The sequence below is a fragment of the Schistocerca gregaria genome, chromosome 5 (genome assembly GCF_023897955.1).
Source record: "Schistocerca gregaria isolate iqSchGreg1 chromosome 5, iqSchGreg1.2, whole genome shotgun sequence".
NCBI lineage: Eukaryota > Metazoa > Arthropoda > Insecta > Orthoptera > Acrididae > Schistocerca > Schistocerca gregaria.
In genome coordinates this window covers 504,037,242-504,064,183 of record NC_064924.1, presented here as the reverse complement: position 1 = coordinate 504,064,183, position 26,942 = coordinate 504,037,242, and the positions used below count along the sequence as shown (strand labels likewise).

Here is a 26,942-nt window from a genome sequence, read left to right as displayed (position 1 = left end):
TTATGGAACCAATTTGAGTACCCCTGTCGGTAGCACTCATTACTTCGTGCGAATAAAGAGCTAGTTGTGTTTCACAAAAACGGTATTTTTTGAATCCATGCTAGCTATATGTCATAGATCGTTTCTCTGCGGTGGTTCAAAATGTTCGAACACAGATCATGTCCCAGAATCCTACTGAAAATCGACGTCAGTGTAATTCAGTGGATACTCCTATTGCATTTCTTGAATATTGGTGTGATCTATGCTACTTTCCAGTCTTTAGGTACGGATCTGTCATTGAGCGTCTGTCATCTGAAACATACATCTTTTCCAACGGCCCAATTCCGCACAGCTCACTACCTCTTCCATCCAAATATAAAATCTAACCGTTTCCAGGACTGTGCCGATATTCTTCCTTACGATGACTCTTCAGTTTATCTATGTTCTTCCCCTCAACACTTAGTTCGCATATGCTTTTCTAGCAGAACCCTGTACTCGTACCTGTAAGACAATATTCCAGTTTTCATACAACCTCTTCTCCAACCGTCAGCGACACCCAACTCCCTCCTCCTACTCCCCAACACCCACACATAGTCCTCTGCCCTCTTCATCGGCCATCAGTGACGCCTCTTAGACAGAAGAAGCACACTTTGTGTCCATGTTCTCACCGTTAACAGCACAATAACCAAAATACCACCATCTCGTACGCCGCTTCAACTCCAAGTTGCCAATGTCACATCTTCCAGCACCGTGTATTCAAGCAAGATACACACATTTTAGTAATTGATTCAGTCTCACTTCTCACTCTTTTGTTCTTTTAACTTACAGACTGGGACCGCGCGACCGCTACGGTCGCAGGTTCGAATACTGCCTCGGGCATGGATGTGTGTGACGTCCTTAGGTTAGTTAGGTTTAAGTAGTTCTAAGTTCTAGAGGACTGATGACCTCAGAAGTTAAGACCCATAGTGCTCAGAGCCATTTGAACCATTTGTTCTGTTAAGCCATTACATTTCAGTGTGTGGCTAGCGCTGTAGCGTGCATTACTATTTCAGGCCTGCCAATATACTTTATTATGCTGACGACTTTCAAGGAGTGTGTGTTTTTTAATTCTTTGTTACCCCCACGTACTTTGACGATGGTTTCATATTATCATACGTGGTCCGTCATGTGCTGTCCGGGCTCGTCTTTTGACAGAGTTTTGGGGATGTTTTCCTGATCATGCATAATCTGTTTCTCATGAACTATTCCTTGTCGACTCTGCTCCCATTGTCGTCCAATACTTGCGCTAAAAATTTCATACACCATCAGGCTTCGAACAGAGTACGTAGCGTGTACTAGCTCTATGACCTACGGAGGCTAGCCATGAATATCCAAGAGAACGAGGGAAAACTGGCCGGTCGGTAGGTTGGCCACAGCGTAAGCTCCCGGCTCTCCAAGTGATTCCAGACGGTCAGCTAGAGGTAATTGAAGGCACAGCATTTCTACCAGTGACCAGGACAACTCGTTCGCCTCGCTATCGCTGTGCACGTAACGTCAGTACTTGCAGCAAGATAAAACGCCTCGGCGACTCTCGGCGGTGCTCGTTACTTGCGCTACGTGGCTGAGGACACGAGCTGACCAATCAAGATGCCGTGTCCGACCGACCGACTTATCACGGCCCCCGCGCACAAGCTCTGCGTGACCTGCGCAACACTGTGTCAACACGACCGGTCGGGCGTTGCCCCATAGCCGCTTATCGGCAGCTAATTTCATTACTCCTGCCTCTCAGGAGCGCACAACCGATACTCTGTATCGCCTGCGAAGTTTTCAGCCGAAGACGGAGCGAAGTGAGGAAGTTTCTTAGAGATTCCAAACGCAATTATCGTCCGATTGTGGTGAAGAGACGAAGGAAGGGGGCGATTCCCTGTAGCGCTGGTCGAATTTTACAAGAGTTAAGTTGTGTATTTGAAGATCTAAACCAATTTTTTTTCTTTTTGTCATTTCATTCCCCAAGCCGTCTGAAAGCAAGAAGAAATTTGCACGGAACATATGGCTCATTCGGGTAAGCTTTTCACGTCTCTTCCTTTATTTCGATTACTTCTTCATTTCGTACTTCAGTTTTTCAAGTAATTTTAACGTCACTGCTTTCGAATTTTCATAGTTTCTCCTTACGCTTTTTCTAAATTTTTGCATTCCAGTACAATGCTGCCTTATGAATATGCAGTTTCAGAAACTCTCTCTTAACTGAATTATATGAATACCATAGTGTATTTTGTGTATTGAACCTGGGACCTAGAAACGACGGAGAGGCTTCGTTCCGCCATAGCCCTCAGTGGTTCACAACCCCACAACAAGCGGCAGCAGTCCACCCGCCTCACCGCCGCTCCACACCGAACCCAGGGATATTGTGCGGTTCTGTCCCCAGTGGATTCCCCCCCCCCCCCCCCCCCCCAATCTTCCCGGGAACGTCTTATACCAGACGAGTGTACCCCAGATGTTTGCATGGTAATTATGGCGTACGCGTACGTGGAGACGGTGTTTGCGCATCAATCGCCGACATAGCGTGACTGAGGTGGAATAAGGGGAACCAGCCCGCATTCGCCGAGGCAGATGGAAAACCGCCTAAAAATCATCCACAGGCTGGCCGGCACACCAGACCTCGACACTAATCCACCGGGCGGGTCGTGCAGGGGACCAGCACGCCTTCCGTTTCGGGAAATCAATATCATGGTGTCCGTTCTTTTAGACATGTCCGAGTCAGAAACAACAGTCGTCCTGTGTGCAACTTACCCAGCGTTGGCACTTACCACGGAAGGCGTCGGCTGTGGAGTGTTACACAGAGTTCACACTGGAGGCCCTGCAAAGTATTCTCCTTCCTTCTCTGCGTAGAACGCATCTCTTACTGTCCTTGTTATTACGCATCATCACAGGACTTTCTGCAACTTCATTTCCAACAGGTGCTGGAAAACACCAGCCGTCATCTTACGTCCTTAAGACAACCTATTGGGCTCTGACCACAAGTCACTGTAAGCGAGTGAGGGAAGACTAATGCATCAGCTCCAGGTTGGCCAACGCCTCGTTCTACCAGGCGCTACTCTTGCGTCCCTAACAGCCAGGAGAACTAACAATTGGGGCGGCTGGGAGTGATGCGTTACAACTAGTCTTTGTCTTCTTTCTCCTTAGTTTGAGCTAAGTTTGCGTCCATTGTATTCTTACTTTCAGGATCATGGGCTATGTAGTCTGTGAAGCATACCTTTGGTGTCTGCTGCTCCTAAAGTTTTATTTGCACTATCAAAAAAATATTTTTCAACTCATTCGTTGCTTATTCGACATACAGGTGGCGACAATAAGCAGCGCTTTCTCACGATCTTCTCGAAATATGTTTCTCCATCAGGCAGTATGTAAATACTGGGTTCCAAAATGCATAGCTCGGAGCCTATGAGCACTTATTCATACTCGGTACTGTGAAACAAACCTCTTCTACTGCAAGCTCTTTGCTTTCCAGATTTAACATATAAGCAACATAACAGTTAAATGGTATGAAGGCTTTCACGACCGGATGACATATCTTCTGGTAAACCTTCCGGGATGTAAGATCGTGGTCCATGAAACTCTTCAGCTCCTAACGTTTCGTCCAGAGCTGCGCTGGACATCTTCAGAGGGGTGTTCCTCCTCCTCGGCAAGACTCACCGGAGGAGAAACACCCATCTGAAGATGTCCAGCGCAGCTCTGGACGAAACGTTAGGAGCTGAAGAGTTTCATGGACCACGACCTTACATCCCGGAAGGTTTACCAGAAGATATAACAGTTAAAATTCAACACACATAATACAGGAACTGAGGTTAATTAATAACCCCAAGAAATAACATACTTCACACTCTCACATCACTGCGCTTTTCAGTGTACATAATAGTTGAAGTGTCCTCGTAAATAGTGTTTAAAAATATCAACCCGTAAATCAAACAGTAGCGAACCGGAACTGCAAGGCTCGAAGTAGTTCCGAGGCAGCCGGTCATTGTTGTCGAGCGGTTCTAGGTGCTTCAGTCCGGAACTACGCAGGTTCGAATCCTGCCTTGGGCATGGATGTATATGATGTCCTTACGTTAGTTAGGTTTAAGTAGTTCTAAGTTTAGGGGAATGATGACCTCAGATGTTAAGTCCCATAGTGCTTCGAGCCATTTGAACATAGTTCCGAGGCTTTCAGACCAGGCTGGCTCAGATAGATTAACATCCCCTTCCCCCGGTCTCTCTCTCTCTCTCTCTCTCTCTCTCTTTCTCTTATTATCCAAGTCTTTCCTATCATCTATAATCAAATCATCTTAAAGTTTGAATATTTTTGTGTTTTTTCTTTAAAATTATAACGTATTTTTAATTTATTATTACTGCCATTATAAGTGCTGAAAAGAATAATTGTTGTTTGTAATAGGGAATATTATCCTGTAATCTACACCAAAAGCTGTAAGGCAACATGTCTCTAAATTAGCAATAAATAAAATCAAAATTTCCATTTGGGAAGAGGAAGTATAGACCAAATCAAGAAAATTGTTTAGTAAAAATTGTCTGGTAAACAATGCATATCTTAAGAGCTATGAATTCTTGTTCAGAAGAAGAAAGTTGTTTCACAGTAGTGAAGATGAACAAGTGCTCACAGCTCTGAAGGGGGGTAGGACTTCAAACGGGCCTACTTGGAGTAGGAGAGTCGCCACAGGACATTTTAATGTCCACTGCCTCTACTTTTACAAATAAATTCATAAAACATTGTCACCATGACCAGGAAGGATTGAGGACTCACACTCATCGCAGTGAAAGTCAAAAACGTAGCAAAATACCCTTTTTTTATATGTGAAATTTCATCATTTTTTCACTTATTACTGGCTGCATTTGTTGCTTTAGGTACACATTTCTTCCTAAGTAAGAGAGATTCTTCGATGAATTTTTCAGCATACAAACAGTAGTTACAGGTGTATGAAACTCTAGAATTTTCCAAATCTAATAAAAAAGGTGTGGAAAAAATTGAGATAATTATTTATAAAACTTGAATTTTTTCTAAACGTGAAGTTTAAAATGGAGCATTTTATTCATTTTTTTCATAAATTAAATAACTTCTAGAGTTTCATACACCTGTAACTATGGTTTGTGTGCTGTGAAAAAGTCATCGAAGAATCTCTCTTACTTAGGAAGAAAGGTGTACCAATAGCAACAAATGCAAGTGAAAAAATGATGAAATTTCACATGTAAATAAAATGAGTTTTGTTACGTTTTTGAGCTTCCACTGCTATGACTATGAATCCCGAATCCTTCCTGGTCATGTTGTTAAAGTTTAATGAATTTCTTTGTAAAAGTATACACAGTGGAAATTAAAATGTCCTGTGGTGCCTCACCTGCTCCAAGTCGTCCCGTTTGACGTCCTACCCCCCCCCCCCCCCCTTAAGGTATGCATTTTGGAGCCCACGTTTACTGGACATTTTTGATTCGGATTATCCCTGAATATTGACCATTCCTGCTGGGAGTCAGTGTAGCGATAACAAGTGTCTCCTTTAACTGCTCGTGCGTTGCCGAGATTCCCCGAGCACCTGTCGCGTTCCAGGCAGAGGGGTAATAGACGGACGATGGCCATCGCTGTCAGGGTACAGGCCTGTTATGCGAGCTCAAACGGCCGTAGGGACGGCTTTATCTGAGGACTTTGAGCCCGACGGGCGGCGCATCCCGGCGCGGCGCCACAACAGAGGGCCAGCCGGCACGCTTTCATCGTGGGCCGGGCGGCCCTCCTCCAGCCCGTCCCCCCGCCCCCGCCCCCCCTGTCCAGCCAGACCCCGCCCCCTTTCCTGTTAGCCTCCTTTCCCATGGCCCATTGCCCTTCCGCTACCGGTTTTCAATCTCGGCGTCTGCGGTTCGGTGAATGAGAATTAGGGAATCAAAGGAAGGCCTCTCGGCCGGCCCTCTCTCTCACGAGCCCTTTTTAAACAGTAAATCGCTGCTCAGATCCCTGTACGCCATTCCTTCGGCAGCGTCCAGCGTGTCGGCAAGCGCCTTTCTTTGATCCTCTGCGGACCATTAAAAGTGGATAATACCTCCGTCACTGACAACGGTTTAGCGACAGCTTTTCTTTTAGAGGTTAGCGTCTCCCGTCCACTACGCCCCAGAACTGCTGAAGGAATTACCCCGTCTTTCAGTAATAATGTATTTGCAACAAGCATCTTTCAGTTTATAAAGTAGTGTCTCGTACATCTTACAATAAATTCAAGCAATAATAATGAGCGTATGGCACTGGTGGCCGGGAGACACCTCTCGGGGCTGTTCGGCCGCCGCTCAAGTTCTTTAACGCCACTACGGCGACTTGCGAGTGAATGAGGATGAAATGATGATGAAAGACACACAACACCCAGCCATCTCGAGGCCCGCCGGGAATCGAACCCGGGACCCTCTGCGCGGGAAGCGAGAACGCTACCGCAAGACCACGAGCCGCGGACAATTGAAGCAATCAATAAATACAAGTAAAAGATAAAAATGAAGAAATTTTAATAAACAAACATGTAAGACAAATGTTTCCAATAGCAACTACTCTTTTAAATATCTCTGTTGGTAAAACTACTCGCAACTGACGCAACGTACACAAAAAATGTACATTAGTGTCACTAACGTTACTTTAATACTGTAGAAATAGATGTTTGCAGTAATGGATTGAAACGATCTACAAAAATAACCTAATACGCGACGTAGGGCCGTTTGTCTTTATATTAATTCCTAACTGTCACTGTGTCCCTTGCAGGCGGTGCCTGTGTTGGCTAAATGTGATGGTATTGTTGAATGAACCTACCTTTAGCTTAAGCTTGAGTCCAAACACGCCTCCATTGACAGCCAGACTAAACACAGTGAGCCTTACAACACAATGGCCAATCAAAACACGAGGTACAAGGTGTGAAGTTCGTGAGACCTTTACGGCAAATTGCCTAGAACAAATAAATCATAAGACAAAATAATTATAAATATCAAAGTCCCTTGGCCAGTATCATACACAACTGAAATATACGCCACCAAACTAAGACAAATATTTAATCTCAGGGGGTTACAGGTAGACGAAAAATGGGAGAATGAATTAGCTAAGACCGGCAGGAAAACACTTCAAGCAAACAAATCACAATATAATTATCACATAGGTGGATAGTTCGGCAAACAGCTAACAACAAGTAATGCTGATTAACTGGAATCAACTGGCCATCGGTCTCACAAAAATAGGTACCTCTTCTAGGTATGTACGTGGAATTTACATTACCAAAAATGATTTGACGAAAGCCTCAAGACCAACTAAAGCACACATGAGGCCCTTTCCCGGTTTCACTCCTGAATTTAATAAACCAAATATTAAACAATGGTCAATCAGTCTTGTAACACAAACAGATAAGCAGAAATAAACACTATTCTAATAAAATACAAAATACCAATAAATAAAACAAAGCTGGCAAGCACTGAACAGGTAACATGCCAGGCAAGTAGCTTACAGTAAGTACCGGCATGCATTCACAATCGCGCGACCGCTACGGTCGCAGGTTCGAATCCTGCCTCGGGCATGGATGCGTGTAATGTCCTTAGGTTAGTTGAGTTTAAATAGTTCTAAGTTCTAGGAGATTGATGATCTCAGATGTTAAGTCCCATAGAGCTCAGAGCCATTTGAACAATTTTTGAACCATTCACAATCAGACAAACCATGCTACCCAACAATGTGGTTAGTAGGAATCAAAATCCAAATTACAAACTCATGTTCATCTCAAATCGCGAATACGTGTCCAGAAAATTCGCTGACCGCAGCCAGGTAGAAAAATATGAATCACCGCCTTCGGTTACAACGGAATATCGAGGGGAACTACCACAAATATTAGCCTGGACCAGGACCCAGTGAGTCAGACTTCAGCTAAAAATACAAAAAAGGGCTCATCATAAAGACCACAGTATACAAGGGTGGTTTGATAAATATGACAAAAAAAGCAAGAAAAAGTACTTGTTCGTAAACAACTCACCTTACTGTTTATGCTCTTCACGGGTATGTTGCCGTATTCACGCCGGAAAAATCTACGAAATCACAACTCACCTTACTTCTCGTATTAGTCTCCTTCGAGGGATACACATTTGGTCCAGCTGCAACTATCACTTCCGCATTCGATGAAAATTTCTTCCCACCAATACAAAGTTTCAAATTGAGGAACAGGAAGAAGTCACTTAGAGTGGAACAGGGTGGATGAGAATCCAACTCAAAACTCACTTCATACACTTCCAGCATTGTTATCACTGATGTGTGTGATTGCGCATGAGTGGAACAGGGTGGATGAGAATCCAACTCAAAACCCACTTCATACACTTCCAGCATTGTTATCACTGATGTGTGTGATTGCGCATTATTCTGGTGAAAGAACCCTTTTTTGAGTGCCAATCTTGGTATTTCTTCAGCCAACCCAAGTTTCAAACGATCCAGCAACGAATCATTATACGGTTCAGTTATAGTTCCACCTTTTTTCATAGTACTCTGTGGAGATTATTCTTTGGGAACCCAAGAATAAGTGGCTATCGTCTTACTAACTGAAGAAATGATCTTCGACTTGTCTGTGCACTTCCACCAGCCTTTGTCCATTGTTTTGACTGCCGTTTTTTGACTCTGACGTGCAATTGATGCCTCCAGTCAGGAAGCGGTGCAGAAAATCTTGCTGATTGCCATTAAATATCACCAGACATTGTGCTGAAATGTGCTAGGTGCGTTTTGGGTCGACTGTGACCACTCATCTCGCACACAGCTTCTCTGTAACCAATTCTCAGTGTATGATATTACGCGGTCCCTCAGTTGAGGTGCCTTCAGTGTCAGCAATCTCACGAATTTTTATTCGGCGGTCTTGGACTACCATACCATGGATTTTGTCAATGGTTTGCTTTGTGGTGACCTCAACTGGAGAGCCGGAGCGTGCTTCGTCTACGTGCTTGTCCGAGCGTGCTTAAAGTCGTTGGTCTAAAAGTGAACGGTCCTCAATGAGGGTGAAGAGTCCGCGTGAACTTCACCCAAATCTTTTTTTTGTGCCACAGTCCAATCCTTCAACTGAAAATGTTTAATAACAGAACGGAACTTGCTCTTCTCCATTAGACACACTGACCAATTTAGACGGCTGTCAACAATGAACTGTGCTATGTACAGTGCTGAAAGTCTCTATACGATCTTCTGAATAATCAAGCTTACCAACCATGAAACCGCAACGAAAATGTTACATTCTTTCATGGAAATTTACCAGACTTCTCAGATCACCCTCTTAGGCATGCAACAGTTTCCTAAGCAGATTCACTACTCCGAAGATCTAGTAGCTGACGATCACCAACCAGCGTGGTGATGCTAATAACCCTCCACAGGCTAACTCGCTGCCATCCGTCTGTGATCGACCCAATGGAGTGCTCACACGTCCTACGTAAAACCGGACCTCCAGCTCTCCAGACTGCTGCCAGCAAGTCCTTCCTTTCTGCTTCATCACACGTCCCGACATCCCCGCCCGCCGCTGCTCAAGCGCTCTCTTACTGGCCGGTGTCCTCCAGTTTCCCAGAAACGGAGAAGAGACATACGCAGGGAGATACTATCGATATGTGAGCGCCAAGGATGTCGTGCGTGCACGGCACGGACACTGTGACAGGTAGGTTCTGGGAAGAGAGGAAACAAATGATCAAATGTGCGTGAAATCTTATGGGACTTAACTGCTAAGGTCATCAGGCCCTAAGCTTACACACTACTTAACCTAAATTATCCTAAGGACAAACACAAACACCCCTGCCCGAGGGAGGACTGGAACCTCCGCCGGGATCAGCCGCACAGTCCATGACTGCAGCGCCTTAGAGAGGAAAAGAAAAGCAAAGAAGTCTTAAGTTCTATGCAGCCCATAGTTGACCAAATTCGGAAGGAAAAATGAGAGAGAGGAAGAGTGGCTTGAAAACAGTCGGAACACGAGTTGTAGAATAGTAATTCCTGAGACGCATTCCTCTCTTTTTACAACAGTACAATCATACAATCATGTGTTCTCCTTCGCTGCCACAATACCCTGGGGAGTGACCCAAAGGCGTATTTAGGTCACGGGCTCACGTCCCACGATTTCATAGCCATCTCACGCCACCATTAGCGGTTTATACTTTTTGTGCGGTCGAGCAGTGAACCGCTATTAGTTAACTGCGAGTGGCAGTAAACAGCTTGTTGGCCGCAGGCCGCGTAATCCTTTTAGAGGGCAGTAAAATCAGGGTTGCGCTCGGGTCGACCGGCTGGTGTGCGTGCGCCGAGGCAGTGATAATAAAGCAGCCAACTAGATTACGTATCAGTAAACAGGCACAGCGACAGCCAAAGGGTACTCGGGCGCACGACGCACGGGGGCTGCGGCGGAGAAAAGCCTCTCTCTCTCTCTCTCTCTCTCTCTCTCTCTTTCACCATGACAGTTACATGTTCCTCGGTACTCGTAGCCATTACCCTCCTAGGTATGAGACACTGACATGATGTAAACTGTCCCAACATTTTGACCACTAATGACCAAAGCCACTTTTGCAACTGTGGTCAAAACGTCGCCGTCACACATTTACCGAAACCGTTACTATCGGAATTAGGTGTGACAGAGATCCAGGATACAGCTATACAATGAAGTGACAGAAGTCTCGGACCTCCTTTTGCCCGGCGTATTGCATCAGCTCGACGTGGCACGGACTCAAAAAGACTTCGAAAGTCCTCTCCAGAAAGACGCTATTTCTATAGCCGTCCATAATTGCGAAATTGTTTCCGGTGTAGGATTTTGTGCACGAACTGACCTCTCGATTAAGTACCATGGATGTTCGATGGAATTTATGTTGGGCTATCTGGGTAGCCAAATAATTAGGTCAAATTGTCCAGAATGTTCTTAAAACCAATCGCGAACAATTTTGACCCGGTGACGTGGCGCATAATCAGCCATAAAAATGCCATCATTTTTTTTGGAGCATGCAGTCCACGAATGGCTGCAAATGGTCTCTAAGTAGACGAACATTGTCATTTCTAGAGATTGGTCGGTTTACTTGGACAAGAGGACCCAGTCCATTCCACGTAAACACAGCCCACGCCATCATGGAGCCAGTACCTTGTTGACAACCTCGGTCCACAGCTTCGTGGACCTGCGCCACATTCGAACACTACCATCACCTCTTACCAACTGAAATCGACACTCATCTGAGCAGTCGACGGTTTTACAGTCGCCTAGGATCCAACCGATGTGATCACGATGGCAGAGGAGGCGCTGCCGGCGATGTCGTGCTGTTAGCAAAGGCACTCCCGTGGGTCGTTTGCTGACATAGCCCATTAACGCCAGATTCGCCGCACTGGTCTAGCGCTGACAGAAAGAAAATGCCGAAACCTATTTTTCATGAATAACTGGACCTCTGTGAAACGAATACAACTGATTTTGTTTATAATGAGCCTAACTATGATTTTCGGTTATTATTAAAATGGCACTTTTCTTCACCGCTGACAGGTAGCGCTTGGGCATTGTTGAACGAAATAGCGAGACAGTGACTGCTGCCTTAGGAAAGGCGCGCTAAGCTCCGAATATTCTTAAGTGCCAGCGGTGCGGAAGGGGTACAATTGACTGTGCCATACCACTGTCGATAGCAGTACCCATTCCAAATTATTTTTTTGATGTAGTAATTAAAACTTCGTGACTATCGTTGTTGTGATCTTCAGTCCGAAGACTGATTTGATGCAGCTCTCCACGCTGCAGGCCTCTTCGTCTCCAAATAACAAGTGCATCTGAAGTAAATTTGATTCTTCTTGCTGCATTCATCTCCTGTCAACAGCCATGCCGAGAGGAATACGCCTGTTCGCGCGAGGTCACCGACGATAAGCACAGTCGGACGTGGCCAGTACTCGATGAGTGACAATTCGCATTTCACCTTTATGGCAGAGGTGATACGGGGGTGGTGGCGTGATGTCTCTGATAAGCAGTACTTGCGACAGTGTCCTGGAATAAAACCCAAACTTCCGCTGTGTCCCACGAAGTGAGGCCATGCCACACTTGATGGTGACCCGTTTGTCGGATGGGGACGTTAAGCTCTGCTATTCGAGAGGAGTAGGCTATCTGCCAACACCAGGATTCGCTTTCTCCCTTCTCTCAACATCATCATCCAACACAAACATGACAGTACACTCCACACTTAACATACATTACAGTCACCTACACTTAACAGATACACTCACACAGCTCTCACACTCCGCCCACGGAAAGGCACATGCGAAGAACGGGAAAAACCTTTCCTATTAAGCGGCTGAATCTGCCCTTGTGGAGTTCCCAGCTACTCATGCCATCTGCCTTTACTTCACCCTCCATTATCAGACTGACTACTCATTCATGTTCTAGGATGCGTCCTATAATTCGATCCCCTCTGTTTCTTAGGATGTGTCATAAATTTCTTTTTTCCCCAGTTAGATTCAGTATCATCTCATTAGATACTTGGTATACCCCTCCATACTTTAACATTCTTCTGTAGCAGCACATTTCAAAAGCTTCTGCTCTCTTCTTGTCTAAACTGCTTATCGTTCACATTTCACTTCCTGTGCAAGCCTACTCCCCAGAGGAATACTTTTAGAAGAAGCTTCTGAATACTTACGTTTAAATTCGATGTCAACAAATTCCTCCCTTTTTATCAATGCTTTTCTTGCTATAGCCAGTGTGCATTTCCTATCTTCTCTTCCTCAGCCATCATCAATTACTTTGCAGTCCAAATAGCAAAACTCATCTACTTCTTTTAATATCTAATTTCCTAATATAATTACGACAGCGTCGTCTTATTTAACTCGACTGCATTACTTTGCCGGTATTTTACCCTTTTCGATGTTCGCCCTATAACCTGTTTTCAAGACACTAGCCATTTCGATCAACTTCTCTTCCACGCCCTTTGCCGCCTCTGACAGAATTACATTGTTACCAGAAAAACTCTAAGCTTTTTACTTCACCTGTCTGAACGTAAATTCCCTTTCCAAACTTCTCCTTGTTTTCCTGTACTGCTTTCTGAATGATTGAATAACGCTGGTAATTGGCTACAGCCCAGCCTCACTCCCTTCTTAATTGCGGTTTTCCTTTCATGGGCTTTGACTCTTATAACTGCAGTTTGGTATCTGTGCTACTTGTAAATAGCCCTTCGCTCCCAGAATTTTATCCCTGTCATCTTCAGAGTTGCAAAGGTCGTAATCCACACGAAATAGGCAAAAGCTTTCTCTAAATCTACAAATACAACAAATGTAGGTTCACGCCTGCCTGCGTGGCCGAGCGGCTCTAGGCGCTTCAGTCTGGAAACGCGCGACCGCTACGGTCGCAGGTTCGAATCCTGCCTCGGGTATGGATGTGTGTGATATCCTTAGGTCAGTTAGGTTTAAGTAGTTCTAAGTTCTAGAGGACTAATGACCTCAGATGTTAAGCCCCATAGTGCTCAGAGCCATTTGAACCATTTTTTGTGGGTTCACCTTTTCAGATAAGTCGCAGGGTCGGCACTACCTCACGTGTCCGTACATTTCTCTGGAACCCAAACTGACATTTCCCCACGTCGGCTTCTACAATTTTTTCCATTCTTCTATATAATAGTGAGCTTTCGGGTGTTTTGTCGAGTTGTTGTTTCCAGTTTGTGCACAGAGACCCATCTGTATTCCTCAGGTGCTGCGATTTTTATAGTTACGTGTACTTGTTGTCTAAACTACAACCAGACTGTGAACTGTTGTTGGCCTCACGCCGCTGTTTATAGCCGATTCGATTCCCGACATCCACTACGCCCTTTGCTACTCTTTTGTTTTTCAGGCTCGCAATGATATTCCGGGAGATGAAAATTCTGTCAACGTTTTCCAGCCCTGTGAATGTGGTGGCCGACGAGAATTTTATAGACTGATTGTCGCATCCCAAGCGAAACTTAAATTGAAACTGCCGTCCCTGTTTATTAGATTTTTTTTCAACTCTTTATTTCGATAGGCTTCTAACTTATGCTGTCTCAGAAACCTGGCGTTCGCACCGCGATAAGGGTCTGGTCGTATTGCATTTTGTGATTATATTCGAGGAAGTGCTCGGTGACAGCTGACTGCCTCGTTTTTTTAGTCGATACTGTAGTGGTATCCTGTCCCCACATAAGACACGCCGCATTTGCATAGAATGCGGGAAAAACCTGAATCTCGGAGCCCTTAATCGACTTGAACATTGCAAAGAATACTTTTTTTCCTTTGTAGAAGGGAGCGAAATACAGTGGATGCCATGTTTCTGTAGGAGACTTTCCGGATATTGGGTCGACATCAAGTAGGTAAGCGACTTTTGGCTTTCCATCCTCATTCTCTGGCTCAACCTCTTTCTCAGACTGCATCGACTTTCGATTTAATGAGCTGAGTACTCATTCCTTCGGTGCACTATTCATAGGTGTTCTAATTCTGCAGCGAGTATCTGCTTGTCTGAAAGTGTTCCTGTTCAATGTAGCAGAGTCTTTAGCACCGAATTTCTTTGTGACGGCCGGTGATGTCTCGAGGCATCGAGACAGAGGTCAGTGTGCATAGGTTTCTACGTACACTGTGACCCAGGGATCCATCCGTTCTGCTTTTAACTAACACGTCGAGGAAATATAGTTGGTCCTCTTGTTCAAGTTTCATTGTGAACTTTATATTGCGATGGACAGAGTTTAAATGTTCCAGCATCGCGGCAGAAACGTTTCTGGCGCAGCATAATTACGGAGTATATCAAAATAAAGACGCGAGAAAACCTAATAAACAGGGATGGAGTTTCCGATTAAATAACTCAATTTATTAAAATTTCAGTGGCCATCACATTCATCAGTGTTGGAAAACATTGAGAGGAACTGTGTTTCACGAAATATCAGGGCGAGCTCAGAAAAATAAGAGTATCAAAGAGCATAGTGAGAAATCGATTTTGGCTCTAGAGGTGTGGGACTAACAGTCTGCTTGGAGTCGAGGCAACGAGTAAAAATGGTTCAAATGGCTCTGAGCACTATGGGACTTCACTTCTGAGGTCATCAGTCCCCTAGAACTTAGAACTACTTAAACCTAACGAACCTAAGGACATCGCACGCATCCATGCCCGAGGCAGGATTCGAACCTGCGACCGTATCCATCACGCATCACCAGACTGTAGCGCCTAGAACCACTCCGCCATTCCTGCCGGCGCAACGACTAAACATCACAGAAAAAAACACTAAACCTGAAGAAGAGGGAGGGGGGGGGGGGGGGGGGTCGGTCGTCGAAATATCGTGCAGAAACAGCTAACAAGAAATCTGCAGCACACCTAGGTCACTATGTACCCTTCGAAATGTTAGTAACTATGAAACGAATGTGACCACAACTTAGCAAAGTCGTCGTCATTGCTGATGCAGTGTTACCGTTGCGCCCCTAAATCGTAGATACGATATTACTCCAGTCAGGTTACCGTCGCGAGTGAAGTACGAGATCAGTTCTCCCGGAGAATCAACAGCCAGCGAAGCAATCTCAGAGCTTGTCGTGGGGCGGGTGCGACACGCGTGACCGATGGAGCTCCTTCCACGGCAGGAGTCGACCGCTGCCGGCGTCTCTGGCGGATATAATTGATGCTGCCCAACCGGGCCGATGTTATCGGCGTCTCCGGGGCCCACCGGCCGTCATCAGTCATCAGGGAGAGGGAGAGGGGGAGGGGGGGGGGGCAGCGAGTCCCAACCCGGGGCCCGTGACGCTGCCTCCTTAGGGACCCTCCCTCTGCCGTGCTCCGTACCGCCGAGGCCGTCGGCCAAGACGGGTTCGGGCCACACAGTCCCTACCTCACCTGTTTACTTCCCGCATTCTGTGAGGGCACTACGAAATATTGTCAGTCTGCCAACAGATACCGTATATATCAATGCAGTTTTGTTTTTGTGATTTATCTGCCCAAGCTAGTTGGGAGCTTAACCTGCGAAAAAGCTTTCGACTTAGGGCCTTTTAAAGCTGCCGTGTTATCGCTGTTTACATTTCCCTCCACACACTAGGTGTGACGAAAAAATAACGGGAATTCTTATGTTTCGTAAAGAATCTTAATTATTTGATCAACATCAACTTTGTCCGCTTCAAAGCAATACCCCTCAGATATAATGCACTTATGCCAGTTCTTTTTCCAACCTTGGAAGCACTTGTGGAACTCACTTTTGATTCAGCTCCTTCAGCGATTCTGTTTCTATCTCGTAAACGGCGGTAAAATGACGTCCTTTTATGGTTCTCTTCACTGTCGGGGGCGCCATGTCTGGCAAATAACGTCACTGAGGCAAACATAATGGTGTTGTCTCTTGCCAAAAAATCGCGAACAAGCCCTGAGGTGTGAGCGGGACCGTTATTGTGATGCAATTTCCACAAGTGGTTTTGCCACAATTCTGGTCTTTTCTTCGGACTGTTTCACTCAAACGGTGCAAAACGTCCAGGTAGTATTCCTCATTGATCGTACGACCATTAGGCAGGAACTCATGATACACTATCCTATGGTAATCCAAGAAAACAATGAAAAGAGCCTTCACATGTGATGTAGCTGTTCTTGATGCAGTTTCCATCGGGACGATTGGGCCTTCGTTTCGACGTCATACCAGTATACCCATGTTTCGTCACCTGTTATAACCTTCTGTAGAAGTTCTGTATCGCTGTCGACTTCATTCAGCAATTTCTGAGCGATGTCTACGCGACGTCGTTTCCGATCGAAATTCAACGATTTCCAAACAAACTTTGCTGCTACACGTTTTATGTCCAAAACACGCAAAACAATAGCTCGACGTGAGCCAAAAGACATGCCGACGTCGTCAGCAACCTCTCTGATAGTGATTAGGAGATTTTCCGGAAACATTTTCTTTACTTCTTCCACATTGTCGTCAGTAAGTGATATGCTAGGTCGTCCAGGGTGGTCGTCGTCTACAACTTCTTCTCGACCCTCTTTGAAACTTTTATACCACTCGTAAACTCTTGTCTTGTTCATAGTAGATTCACCAAAAACCACCGTCAACATTCTGAATATGGTGCTGCACTTTATTCTGTTTTTAAAACAAAATTTAATGCACATTCTTTGATTTACTTTTTTAAAGTAAAAATTCGCCGAGCATTCGGATGCACGTGTAATCTTTTCTGCTGTCAACAATAAACGCCATAATCAAAACAGTTGAAGATGTAATCATATATCAAGAACATATGCACCAGCAAGACAAAAAAGAAAATTCAAAATCGGGTTATAAAAGTTTGCAAAATTAAAAAATTCCCGTTACTTCTTGATCACCTTTAACATCTTCAGGTAACACCGGAATTTCACCATCAGTCTTCGTCACTATTTATTTATCGCATGGCAAATACACATGAAAAGCAAAAATACCGAATATACAGGAAAATCACACAAGACGAGTAAATGTGAACTCAGAACTATAACACAAGCGTTCAACTGCATTTTAGTATCTAACCGTTCAGTCCAGTCTGTCGCACCTGGGGATAATTTGAACAGATCTATAATGTCCCCTTGATAGGCTTGTTTTTGGCACTCTTGAGCGATATGGAAGCTGTATAACGCTCTGGTCCACAGTCACATTGAAGTTCCGGCAGTTTACCCCATTTAAACAGTAAATCTGCACTTCTGCCAAACATGGTACGCATTCTGTTGACAGTTTTCCAGACTTCACGCAGCAGTTAAAGCCGCTGGGTTTATTAACCGTGTTAGTATGGCTGTTAATAGTTGCTGCACAGAGTTGCTCAAACATTGCTAACTCACGTGGTTCTTGAATAGCGGGACTTCAGTCTTGTTCAGCTGTGTCTTCGTGGATAGGCAGGAGCCAGTCACTATTCACATTCTAGTATTCACGTACCAAGGCCTCTTTCTAGTGTTCTTCTTTTTGTTCTTTTCCTGTTTCCCTTCCCCGTATAGGCGCAGGGTCGGCACGGTTATTAACGGATCTGGAATGGTTAGTTTAAGGGATGCCCGGATGCGACGCCTGTCGCCTCGAAATTCTTATCAACATACCGTCATAATGACCACGATTGCCGTTTGGTTTTAATGAGCATCAGTTTCGTGCCTTGGTGACACAAGTTAGCATTGCTAATCACTGACACAGCATTATCTCTTCAAGTGCTTAACTCGATCAAGGTGCTGTTTGTTGCAACCTAGTTTTACTGCTCGTGCCAAGAGCTGCCATAACGCTAAGAGGATTGAGAAGATTTACCAAAAATTTTATTAGAGAAAGCTGCGACAGGGCGTCGACTCCAGCAATTTTTTATTAAAGAAAAGAGGCAGCGGAAGATCATAACGACAATATGCATATAGAATTATTTCCGCCAAATGGAGAGTAAAAGTTTTTCCCCGCGTGAATGCAGCAGAGTGGTATCGTTGTTTTTTTATTATATTTTTAAATGTCATTTGCTTATGTCTGTTCCCTGAAACTTGAGAGAAGCTCACTAACATGAAGTGTTATTGCTTCGAAATCAAGTATGGAAGTTTCTCTTTCCGTCTCTGGCCCATAAAGAATCAGCTCTTTCTTGCAGCTGTAGCTACAAACGTCGTTGAGAGAGACGTTATTCTCATGCTGAAACGACACGCGCTGTGTAAACAAATTTCTCTGCTTCCAGGAAAGGTCAACTGGAATAATTTTGCTACAGGTAGGAGCATTTTCAACAGGAAGGACGAAAGACGACTTAATGGCTACGTTTAGTGGTATATTGTGTATCAGTGTCTCTTTTTTTCTAACAGAGCAACACCCGTACTCCCAGCTACTTTAAATGATATTATGGAAAGTCTGTTCAAACTGACCTTAAAACACTGTGCGCTTTCTGCGCTAAAACATCTATGTGTTGTTACAGTAGCAAAAAAAAAAAAAAAAAAGTACAATACGAATGACACTCTTCGTCACTGCTTTAGTATCGGGTGACTTGTCTGAGCAGCGTCCGTGCGTACTTGCGTGCGCGCATGTGTGTGTGTGTGTGTGTGTGTGTGTGTGTGTGTGTGTCTACACGAGGTTGTGTGTGAACATACATAGCTGTTTGCTAACCATTTATCAGCGCGATCTCATATACATGACAACATAACGCTCGACAAAATGTGTCATCGCAAACCCCTCTGTCGTAATTTCCTGTCATCAAATGTCCAGCGTGTGTGTCTCGTACATCTGCCACGAATTTGAACAACTGTTCGCACAACATCAGAAATAACCGAAAATGTTTAATTAGTTAGTTTAAGCTGACATTTATAGAGCCGGATCAGCAAATCGGGTACACGTTTTGGTCCATAACAGTTTGTTATGCGAGGTTTATCGTATCGGAGGGGCCCTATTCGTTATCGTGTCGTTCGGTGATCGGATTCCAACAGTGTGAGCGGAGCTTGCTAACCGGTAGTTTCTGTGTTCTTTTCGGCGGATTGTGTATTTGAGTTCGCAACTTTACTAAAGCGCTTGCTTTGTCACATAACTTCCGACGCTGATGCTGATGACGTAAATGCGAAGTGCTGAATTCAACCAACCATGTTAATTTACCTCCCGAATTTATCACGATTTGCACACCACAAATGACATTTAGTACAAGAGGAAGCTTACAACAGCAGCAATAACTGGAAACTGACAAATTCCGCTCTTTAGCTTATCTACAGTTCATTTTACTCTGTACTAACTTAGCGAAATTTTATCGTCTATCACAAATCAATACTCTTTCTTTGGGGCTCGCCACGTAGGTCCATGCTTCGATACTCTCGAGCAAACAGCATTCGAGAGAAAATATGTTCGAAAGCGTATCCGATCATTTGTAATAAAGTGTCCCGAGATTACCTTAGTAACTGTAGGCTAGGTTTTCTTAGTGTAGTCCATGACGAAGTAAATTCGTTGTTGAATATGATAATTCAGCTTGCGTCGTGAAATTAAACCACAACAACAAAACCTTATTAGTCGTTCTTATGAGGTATGCCTGTACAAAATGGGTATAAAATCATTTCAGGTATTGCTGCTTAAATTAGCAGTCATATTTGTATCCCTTCACTTGTTCGACATACGTTTTTAATTTATCTGTAACTAAATCCATGTGTTCTTTGCAAACCACTATAAAGTACGTGCTAGAGAGGCTACCTTTGATCAACTGAGCAGTTCTACTACATTTGAGGTAGTTTAAGGGTGGGCTTGTCACTTCCAAAGGAGCTGCAGTCGCCCTACAAAGTCATTTTCGGCAAATTCAATGTAGCAGGATATATACACAGCACTCTGCAAACTCGGCTATCCCTACATAATATCGCTATTTTTGTTATAAAGTTTAAGCTCGATAACGCATGTAATGAATGTTTTGACCACAAAATACCGTACATGGCAACTAGCATTAGAAGATGGCCAGTGCAAGCGAAGTCCACCTCCGTAGCTGCCATACGGGGGATCCAGGCCCGGTTCCCAGTACTGTCAGGGATTTTTGCTTCGTTGGAGGACTGGTCTGGAATACACTCAGCCTCGTGAGGCTAACTGAGGAGCTATTGGACCGATTTTTAGCGGTTCCAAGATTAAGCAATCCGACAGTGACCAGTAGAGCGTTGTGCTGACTACATGCCCCTCCATACCGCATCCGAAGAGTCCATTGGCAGAGGATGACACGGCGGTTGGTCGGGTTCGATTGCGACCAGGCTGCCGAATTTTGATACTACTTATCACAAATGCAGGCCGAAATCAGATTTCATTGTTTCAGAGAATGTGATTTGTCTGAAACAAAAGGAAGTTCGCAAAACGCCAATCACTAATTTCCTTCCATTCAGTGGTTTCTCCCCTCAAAATTTACACCATTTCATGTTCAAGTCGCGAATAGAGGGCGGGAAGAAAGATTGTTGATAGGCCTCCATAGGAGCTCAAATCTGTCTGATTTCGCCTACACGGTCTCTTCGCAAAAACAGACATTGAATACACTAGTAGACTCTTCTAGGAAAGTCCCCACTGGAAATTTTAACAATAAGTCACATCGTGATGCCCAACTCCTCTCTAGCGTCGTCTGCCAATGGGATTGCCTGAGCATCTCCGTGATGCTTTCGCGCTTGTTAAATGAACTAGTGACGAGCCACATTGCTCTTCTTTGGACTTTTTCTTTTACCCCTAACAACCCTGTTTTGTTCGTGTTCCAAAGTGGGGAGCGATACTCAGGTGTTGTTCGACCGAGGGTTTTATATGCTACCTCCTTCTTCTGTGAACTACACTTCCTGAGATGGTTTCCACGCTGGATTCGCATTCGGGAGGACGTCGGTTCAAATCCGCGTCCGGCCATCCAGTGGATGACTAGAAAAAGTAATTTTGAGTGATGAATCACGATATACACAGTGGCAATCCGATGGAAAGATTTTGATTTGGTGATTGCAGGGAGAATGTTGTGTAGTGGCAAGAGTAGAGTACAGAGGAGGTGATGTTACGGAATGAGATGCAGCCGATGGTAATTGAATACATCCCATGATGTTTCAATTGGGCACCTACCAGACATTTTCAGGTGAGCTATCGAAATCTTCTTTGACTCACCCGGTGTCCAGTTGAAATATCGTGTCATGTATTAATCGACGACTGGCTGCAAGCTCGAAATTTGAACATACAGTTCGCCAGGAAAATTTTCAGATTCACACGGTAGGCGGTATTTTTCGTGGTTAGAGTGTGGTCCTCTTTTATCACTAAAAAAAAGGCTAAATACGGAAGGATATGAACATTTTTTACAACATTGTGTGCTGCGTGCATTAAAAAATCAGTTCGAGGACGATGACTGCTATTATCATTACAACGCACCCTGTTATAAAGCAGCATCTGCGAGGGAGTAGTCAGTAGACAATAACATTCCTGAAATGGACTGGCCTGCCCAGAGTACCGACCTAAACCCGATGGAACATCTTTGAGATGAGTTATAACTTCGACTACGCTCGATACCCAAGATTCCGACATCAGTACCTTCTCTAGTTTTGGTTCTTGAGGAAGAGTGGAGTGCCATTCTTCCACGGAATTTCAGAAACCTCACTGATTGTATCCTTAGCACAGCTCAGGTAAGTTATAAAGGCTAAGGGTTGGCGTACCCTATATTAGTAGAGTCTTGCACCGTAAGGAAGCAAGGGAAAGGATGTTGTTATGGGTGGCCGGTATGCTCTTTCTACAAAGCAAATGCACTCATGGATTAATCCGGTTCTTTATTTACATTTATTTCGTCGTACAAGCTCATCAGTAACAATCCTCTTGTATACAGTATCGATAATCTTGCTATTGTCACTAATCTGCTCACTATAAACTGTCTTAGCCTGAGTGAGCCAGTGAATCAACAAGGCCCTCCGGTCAGTGGCGGTGGCCTAAATACTTGCTGTTGAGAGATCGTTGGCAGTCTGTAGCTTGTCGGTGTGTCTCTGGTCTCTCTCGTGACACGCAAGCTTGATCCAACGCCCACTATCCATCTTCTCCCTATATCTTTGCCCACCTGCCTCAAGGTGACTGGGTGTTTGTGTTATCCTCATCATTTCATCATCATTCATGAATGTGGCGAGATCGGACTGAGCAAAGGTTAGGAATTTGTACGGGCGCTGATAACCGCGCAGTTGAGCGCCCCACAAACCAAGCTTCATCATCATACATGTTTGCCGACCGGTGTGCTGACGACAGCTTACGCCAGCATAATGGTAATGTTTGCTAATACACTACTGGCCATTAAAATTGCTACACCAAGAAGAAATGCAGATGATAAAAAGGTATTCATTGGACAAATATATTATATTGTGACTGACATGTGATTACATTTTCACGCAATTTGGGTGCATAGATCCTGAGAAATCAGTACCCAGAACAAACACCTCTGGCCCTAATAACGGCCTTGATACGCCTGGGCATTGAGTCAAACAGAGCTTGGATGGAGTGTACAGGTACAGCTGCCCATGCAGCTTCAACACAATACCACTTCATCAAGAGTAGTGACTGGCCAGACGTTTTCTGTTGGTGAGAGATATGGAGAATGTGGTGGCCAGGGCAGCAATCGAACATTTTCTCTAACCAGAAAGGCCCGTACAGGACCTACAACATACGGTCGTGCGTTATCCTGCTGAAATGTAGGGCTTCGCAGAGATCGAATGAAGGATAGAGCTACGGGTCTTAACACATCTGAAATGAAACGTCCACTGTTCAAAGTGCCGTTAATGCGAACAAGAGATGACAGAGACGTGTAACCACTGGCACCCCATACCATCACGCCAGGTGATACGCCAGTATGGCGATGACGAATACACGCATCCAATGTGCGCTCACCGCCATGTCGCCAAACACGGATGCGACCATCATGATAATGTAAACAGAACCTGGAGTCATGAAAAAAATGACGTTTTGTCATTCGTGCACCCAGGTTCGCCGTTGAGTACACCATCGCAGGCGCTGCTGTCTGTGATGCAGCGTCAAGGGTAGCCGCAGCCATGGTCTCCGAGCTGATAGTCCATGCTGCTGCAAACGTCGTCGCACTATTCGTGCATATGGTTGTTGTCTTGCAAAAGTCCCCATCTGTTGACTCAGGGATCGAGACGTGGCTGCACGATCCGTTACAGCCATGCGGATAAGATGCCTGTCATCTCGACTGATAGTGATACGAGGCCGTTGGATCCAGCACGGCGTTTCGTATTACCCTCCTGAGCCCACCGAGTCCATATTCTGCCTACAGTCATTGTATCTCGACCAACGCGAGCAGCAATGTCGCGGTACGATAAACCGCAATCGCGATAGGCTACAATCCGACCTTTATCAAAGTCGGAAACGTGATGGTACGCATTTATCCTCCTTACACGAGGTATCACAACAACGTTTCAGCAGGCAACGCCGGTCAACTGCTGTTTGTGTATGAGAACTCGGTTGGAAATTTTCCCCATGTCAACACAATGTAGGTGTCGCCACCGGTGTGAACCTTGTGTGAATGCTCTGAAAAGCTAATCATTTGCATATGACAGCATCTTCTTCCTGTCGGTTAAATTTCGCGTCTGTAGCACGTCATCTTCGTGGTGTAGCAATTTTAATGGCAAGTAGTGTAGGTGTCCGGATACTTGCAATTAGATAGTCTGCATCCACAGATTCTTCCAACAAATCTCAGTCTGGCATCTCCCTCTCGTACGAATAATGTTATGTACTGTTTTCACTTTAAGTCGCTCCCTACGTATGTTCCCTGATATTTCCTTATAATAACCCGGCGACGACAGTTCCCTGTACACTGGCGCGAGTTTTCCTGGGGAGGGGTGAACTACTGTACGTTGCACTCGTCGGGCACGCCTCTGGAGCGCCTGGCCGCTGCAGCCGCTGGCTTCGATCCGCCTCCGGAGCCAGAGCGACGGCGGCGGCGGCGCTGATCCTGTTTTGTCACGGCCATTAGCATATCGCCGCCGCGCCGGGCGCTCAGCGCTGCTGACGCGCCCCCGTTCCCTCTTAATGGTAATTAATGCTAATTCGCCTCATTTACTGACTTCGCACACTTTGCCGCGCCTTTGTCCTCCTTATTAACGAAACCTCCTCCCTGATGCGCCCTCTGAATAGAATCGTACCGTCGTATCTATGGAACATCGACGCTCCACGGGGTGGCGATGGAACGGGATTATTCTTTAAGTGTTACGTACATAACCTGTGTAACTGTACCGACAACTTTGTGTGCAGTTCTCGTGCAGAGGTAACCCTGCCGTCACAAATCTGTCCCTATCAACGACGATCACTTTTGTGCTTCTTCAGTAGAGTTATTACCCATGCAAGTATCAGTTTTTACCTTTCATCGCGACCGGTCTGCGAATGGTCTGCTTAAGATCATCATTACATTGGCTGCATATCTAAACTGACGCAGTATATTTGAAAGTAAGGGAATTCCGGTATGGAAAGAGCCACTCATTACCGCCAACGGTCGGGAGAAGTAGAAACGTGCTATGAGCACGATCAATAAGTTTCTTATATTGTTCATATTTGCAGCCGTTCTTCCTCAGTTACTCGTTACTTATTGTTTACTGCGTAGATTCTGCCTTTTGCAACTTAATGTTTATTACTGTTTTCCACACAAGTTTGACACAACCGCATTAGACGTCTTCAGTAGTTGTATAAAATTATGAGTTGCTTTTGTAGAAGCGCTGAAGATGATGCTTAACACAAGCAGGTAAAACACGTTCGGAAAAAATAATAAAAATTCATTTGCTACAGAATGTCTTCAGTAGTTGTATAAAATTATGAGTTGCTTTTGTAGAAGCGCTGAAGATGATGCTTAACACAAGCAGGTAAAACACGTTCGGAAAAAATAATAAAAATTCATTTGCTACAGAATGCTAATATTTGTTCTCATCTACATGATAAATATCGGTAAGTTTCTTCTTGAAGAATAAACATTTCTCTTAACATGACACTCTAAATCTATGAAGAGTATCTTTGATTGTAAAATCGGAATAGAATTATAGTTGTGTCCTGCTTTTCTTTGGAGTTACGTATCTTTTACGAGATTCGAATGTGATGGGAACTCGTTCACCACCTGGATACCAAAACGTCATCGAAAACTATCGGAGCGTGTATTACTAATTAGGAGAAAAAGAAGCAGGAAGAAACGTAAACATATGAAAGAGAAGAGCCTCTTAAGTCCTGTAATTTTTTTATAGGCACTCAACAACAGGTTCTGGTCTTTATTTTCTAATATGGTGTATTACTAACCTTCTTATGTGATAGTTGGCGCTAAAATATTGTTCATTCTGTTACAGCACGAACAGAAATGGCGTCGGTTAGAACAACCGACATATAAAAAAAATGGTTATTAGTCTGAAGGATATGTCATTCTTCCATTGTTATTCACATAGTATTCTGCGCTATGGTTATTGACAGTACAGTGACACTTTTTTTATTGGATAAAATTATTTTAAGCCAATGTTCGTTGTTTTGATGGCTTTCGTAAAGTATTATTTTTTCGTTTGTAGATTCTCTCTCTCTCTCTCTCTCTCTCTCTCTCTCTCTCTCTTACTCACTCACTCACTCACTCACTCACTCACACACACACACACACACACACACACACACACACACACACACAAACGCGCACACTTTCTTGTCAGAACATCACTGTTGGCTGGCTACAGTATGGTTTCTTTTCTGTGTTGCAGAGGATCGAGTGGCACTCGTCAGGTGCCCATCGCGAGCTCTGCTACCTCAAGGGGAAGTCAGAGGTGAGTACGAGAAAAATACACCTTGCTATAATGTTGAGCCTTTTTTAGGGCACTTAGTTGGGTGTCATCGTCCGGGTAATGCGATGATCCGGGAAGCTGAGTACCTATTACCTTTAGGCGGCTCTTGTAACTGTCTCCTCCTTCGATCTTTTGGACGGGGACTCCGCTGCTCCTGATCTTCGCTGCAGGTTTGGTATGTCACGAGAACATGTTTATGCGCTACCTGGAGTGGCCACTCGCAGCTCTTATGCTGCACCTTGCGGATGCGGGCGTATCGGTTCTGTTCCCCGAATTTATCATGGAAATCACGAGCTGGTTGCCTAGACCTCTCTCGGAGACTACCTAATCGGGTTTCACTGTCTGGAAGTTCCTAGGTAGATGCAAAGCTGGTGCTGGCGGCTCCTCGGTTTTCTCGTGATACGACGATCGTACACTGACACTGTACGATCGTTGTATCACGAGAAAACCTAGGAGCTGCCAGCACCAGCCGCAGAGGGTCAAAAATTCTGAAGATAGCTTTGACACAAGCCGAAACCGGTAAATACACTCCTGGAAATTGAAATAAGAACACCGTGAATTCATTGTCCCAGGAAGGGGAAACTTTATTGACACATTCCTGGGGGCAGATACATCACATGATCACACTGACAGAACCACTGGCACATAGACACAGGCAACAGAGCATGCACAATGTCGGCACTAGTACAGTGTATATCCACCTTTCGCAGCAATGCAGGCTGCTATTCTCCCATGGAGACGATCGTAGAGATGCTGGATGTAGTCCTGTGGAACGGCTTGCCATGCCATTTCCACCTGGCGCCTCAGTTG

The 26,942-nt window shown here is 44.8% G+C and overlaps 1 protein-coding gene across 4 annotated transcripts in view; it reads left to right on the top strand.

The window, feature by feature from the left end:
• LOC126273184 (semaphorin-1A) overlaps nt 1-26,942 on the top strand; it is a 1,534,221-nt gene that overhangs the window by 1,452,098 nt on the left and 55,181 nt on the right. For all 4 annotated transcript variants that reach the window (XM_049976700.1, XM_049976701.1, XM_049976702.1 and 1 more), the window contains exon 5: nt 26,052-26,114. In XM_049976700.1, the coding sequence (XP_049832657.1) occupies nt 26,052-26,114 (63 nt within the window). The remainder of the gene's footprint in view (nt 1-26,051; nt 26,115-26,942) is intronic.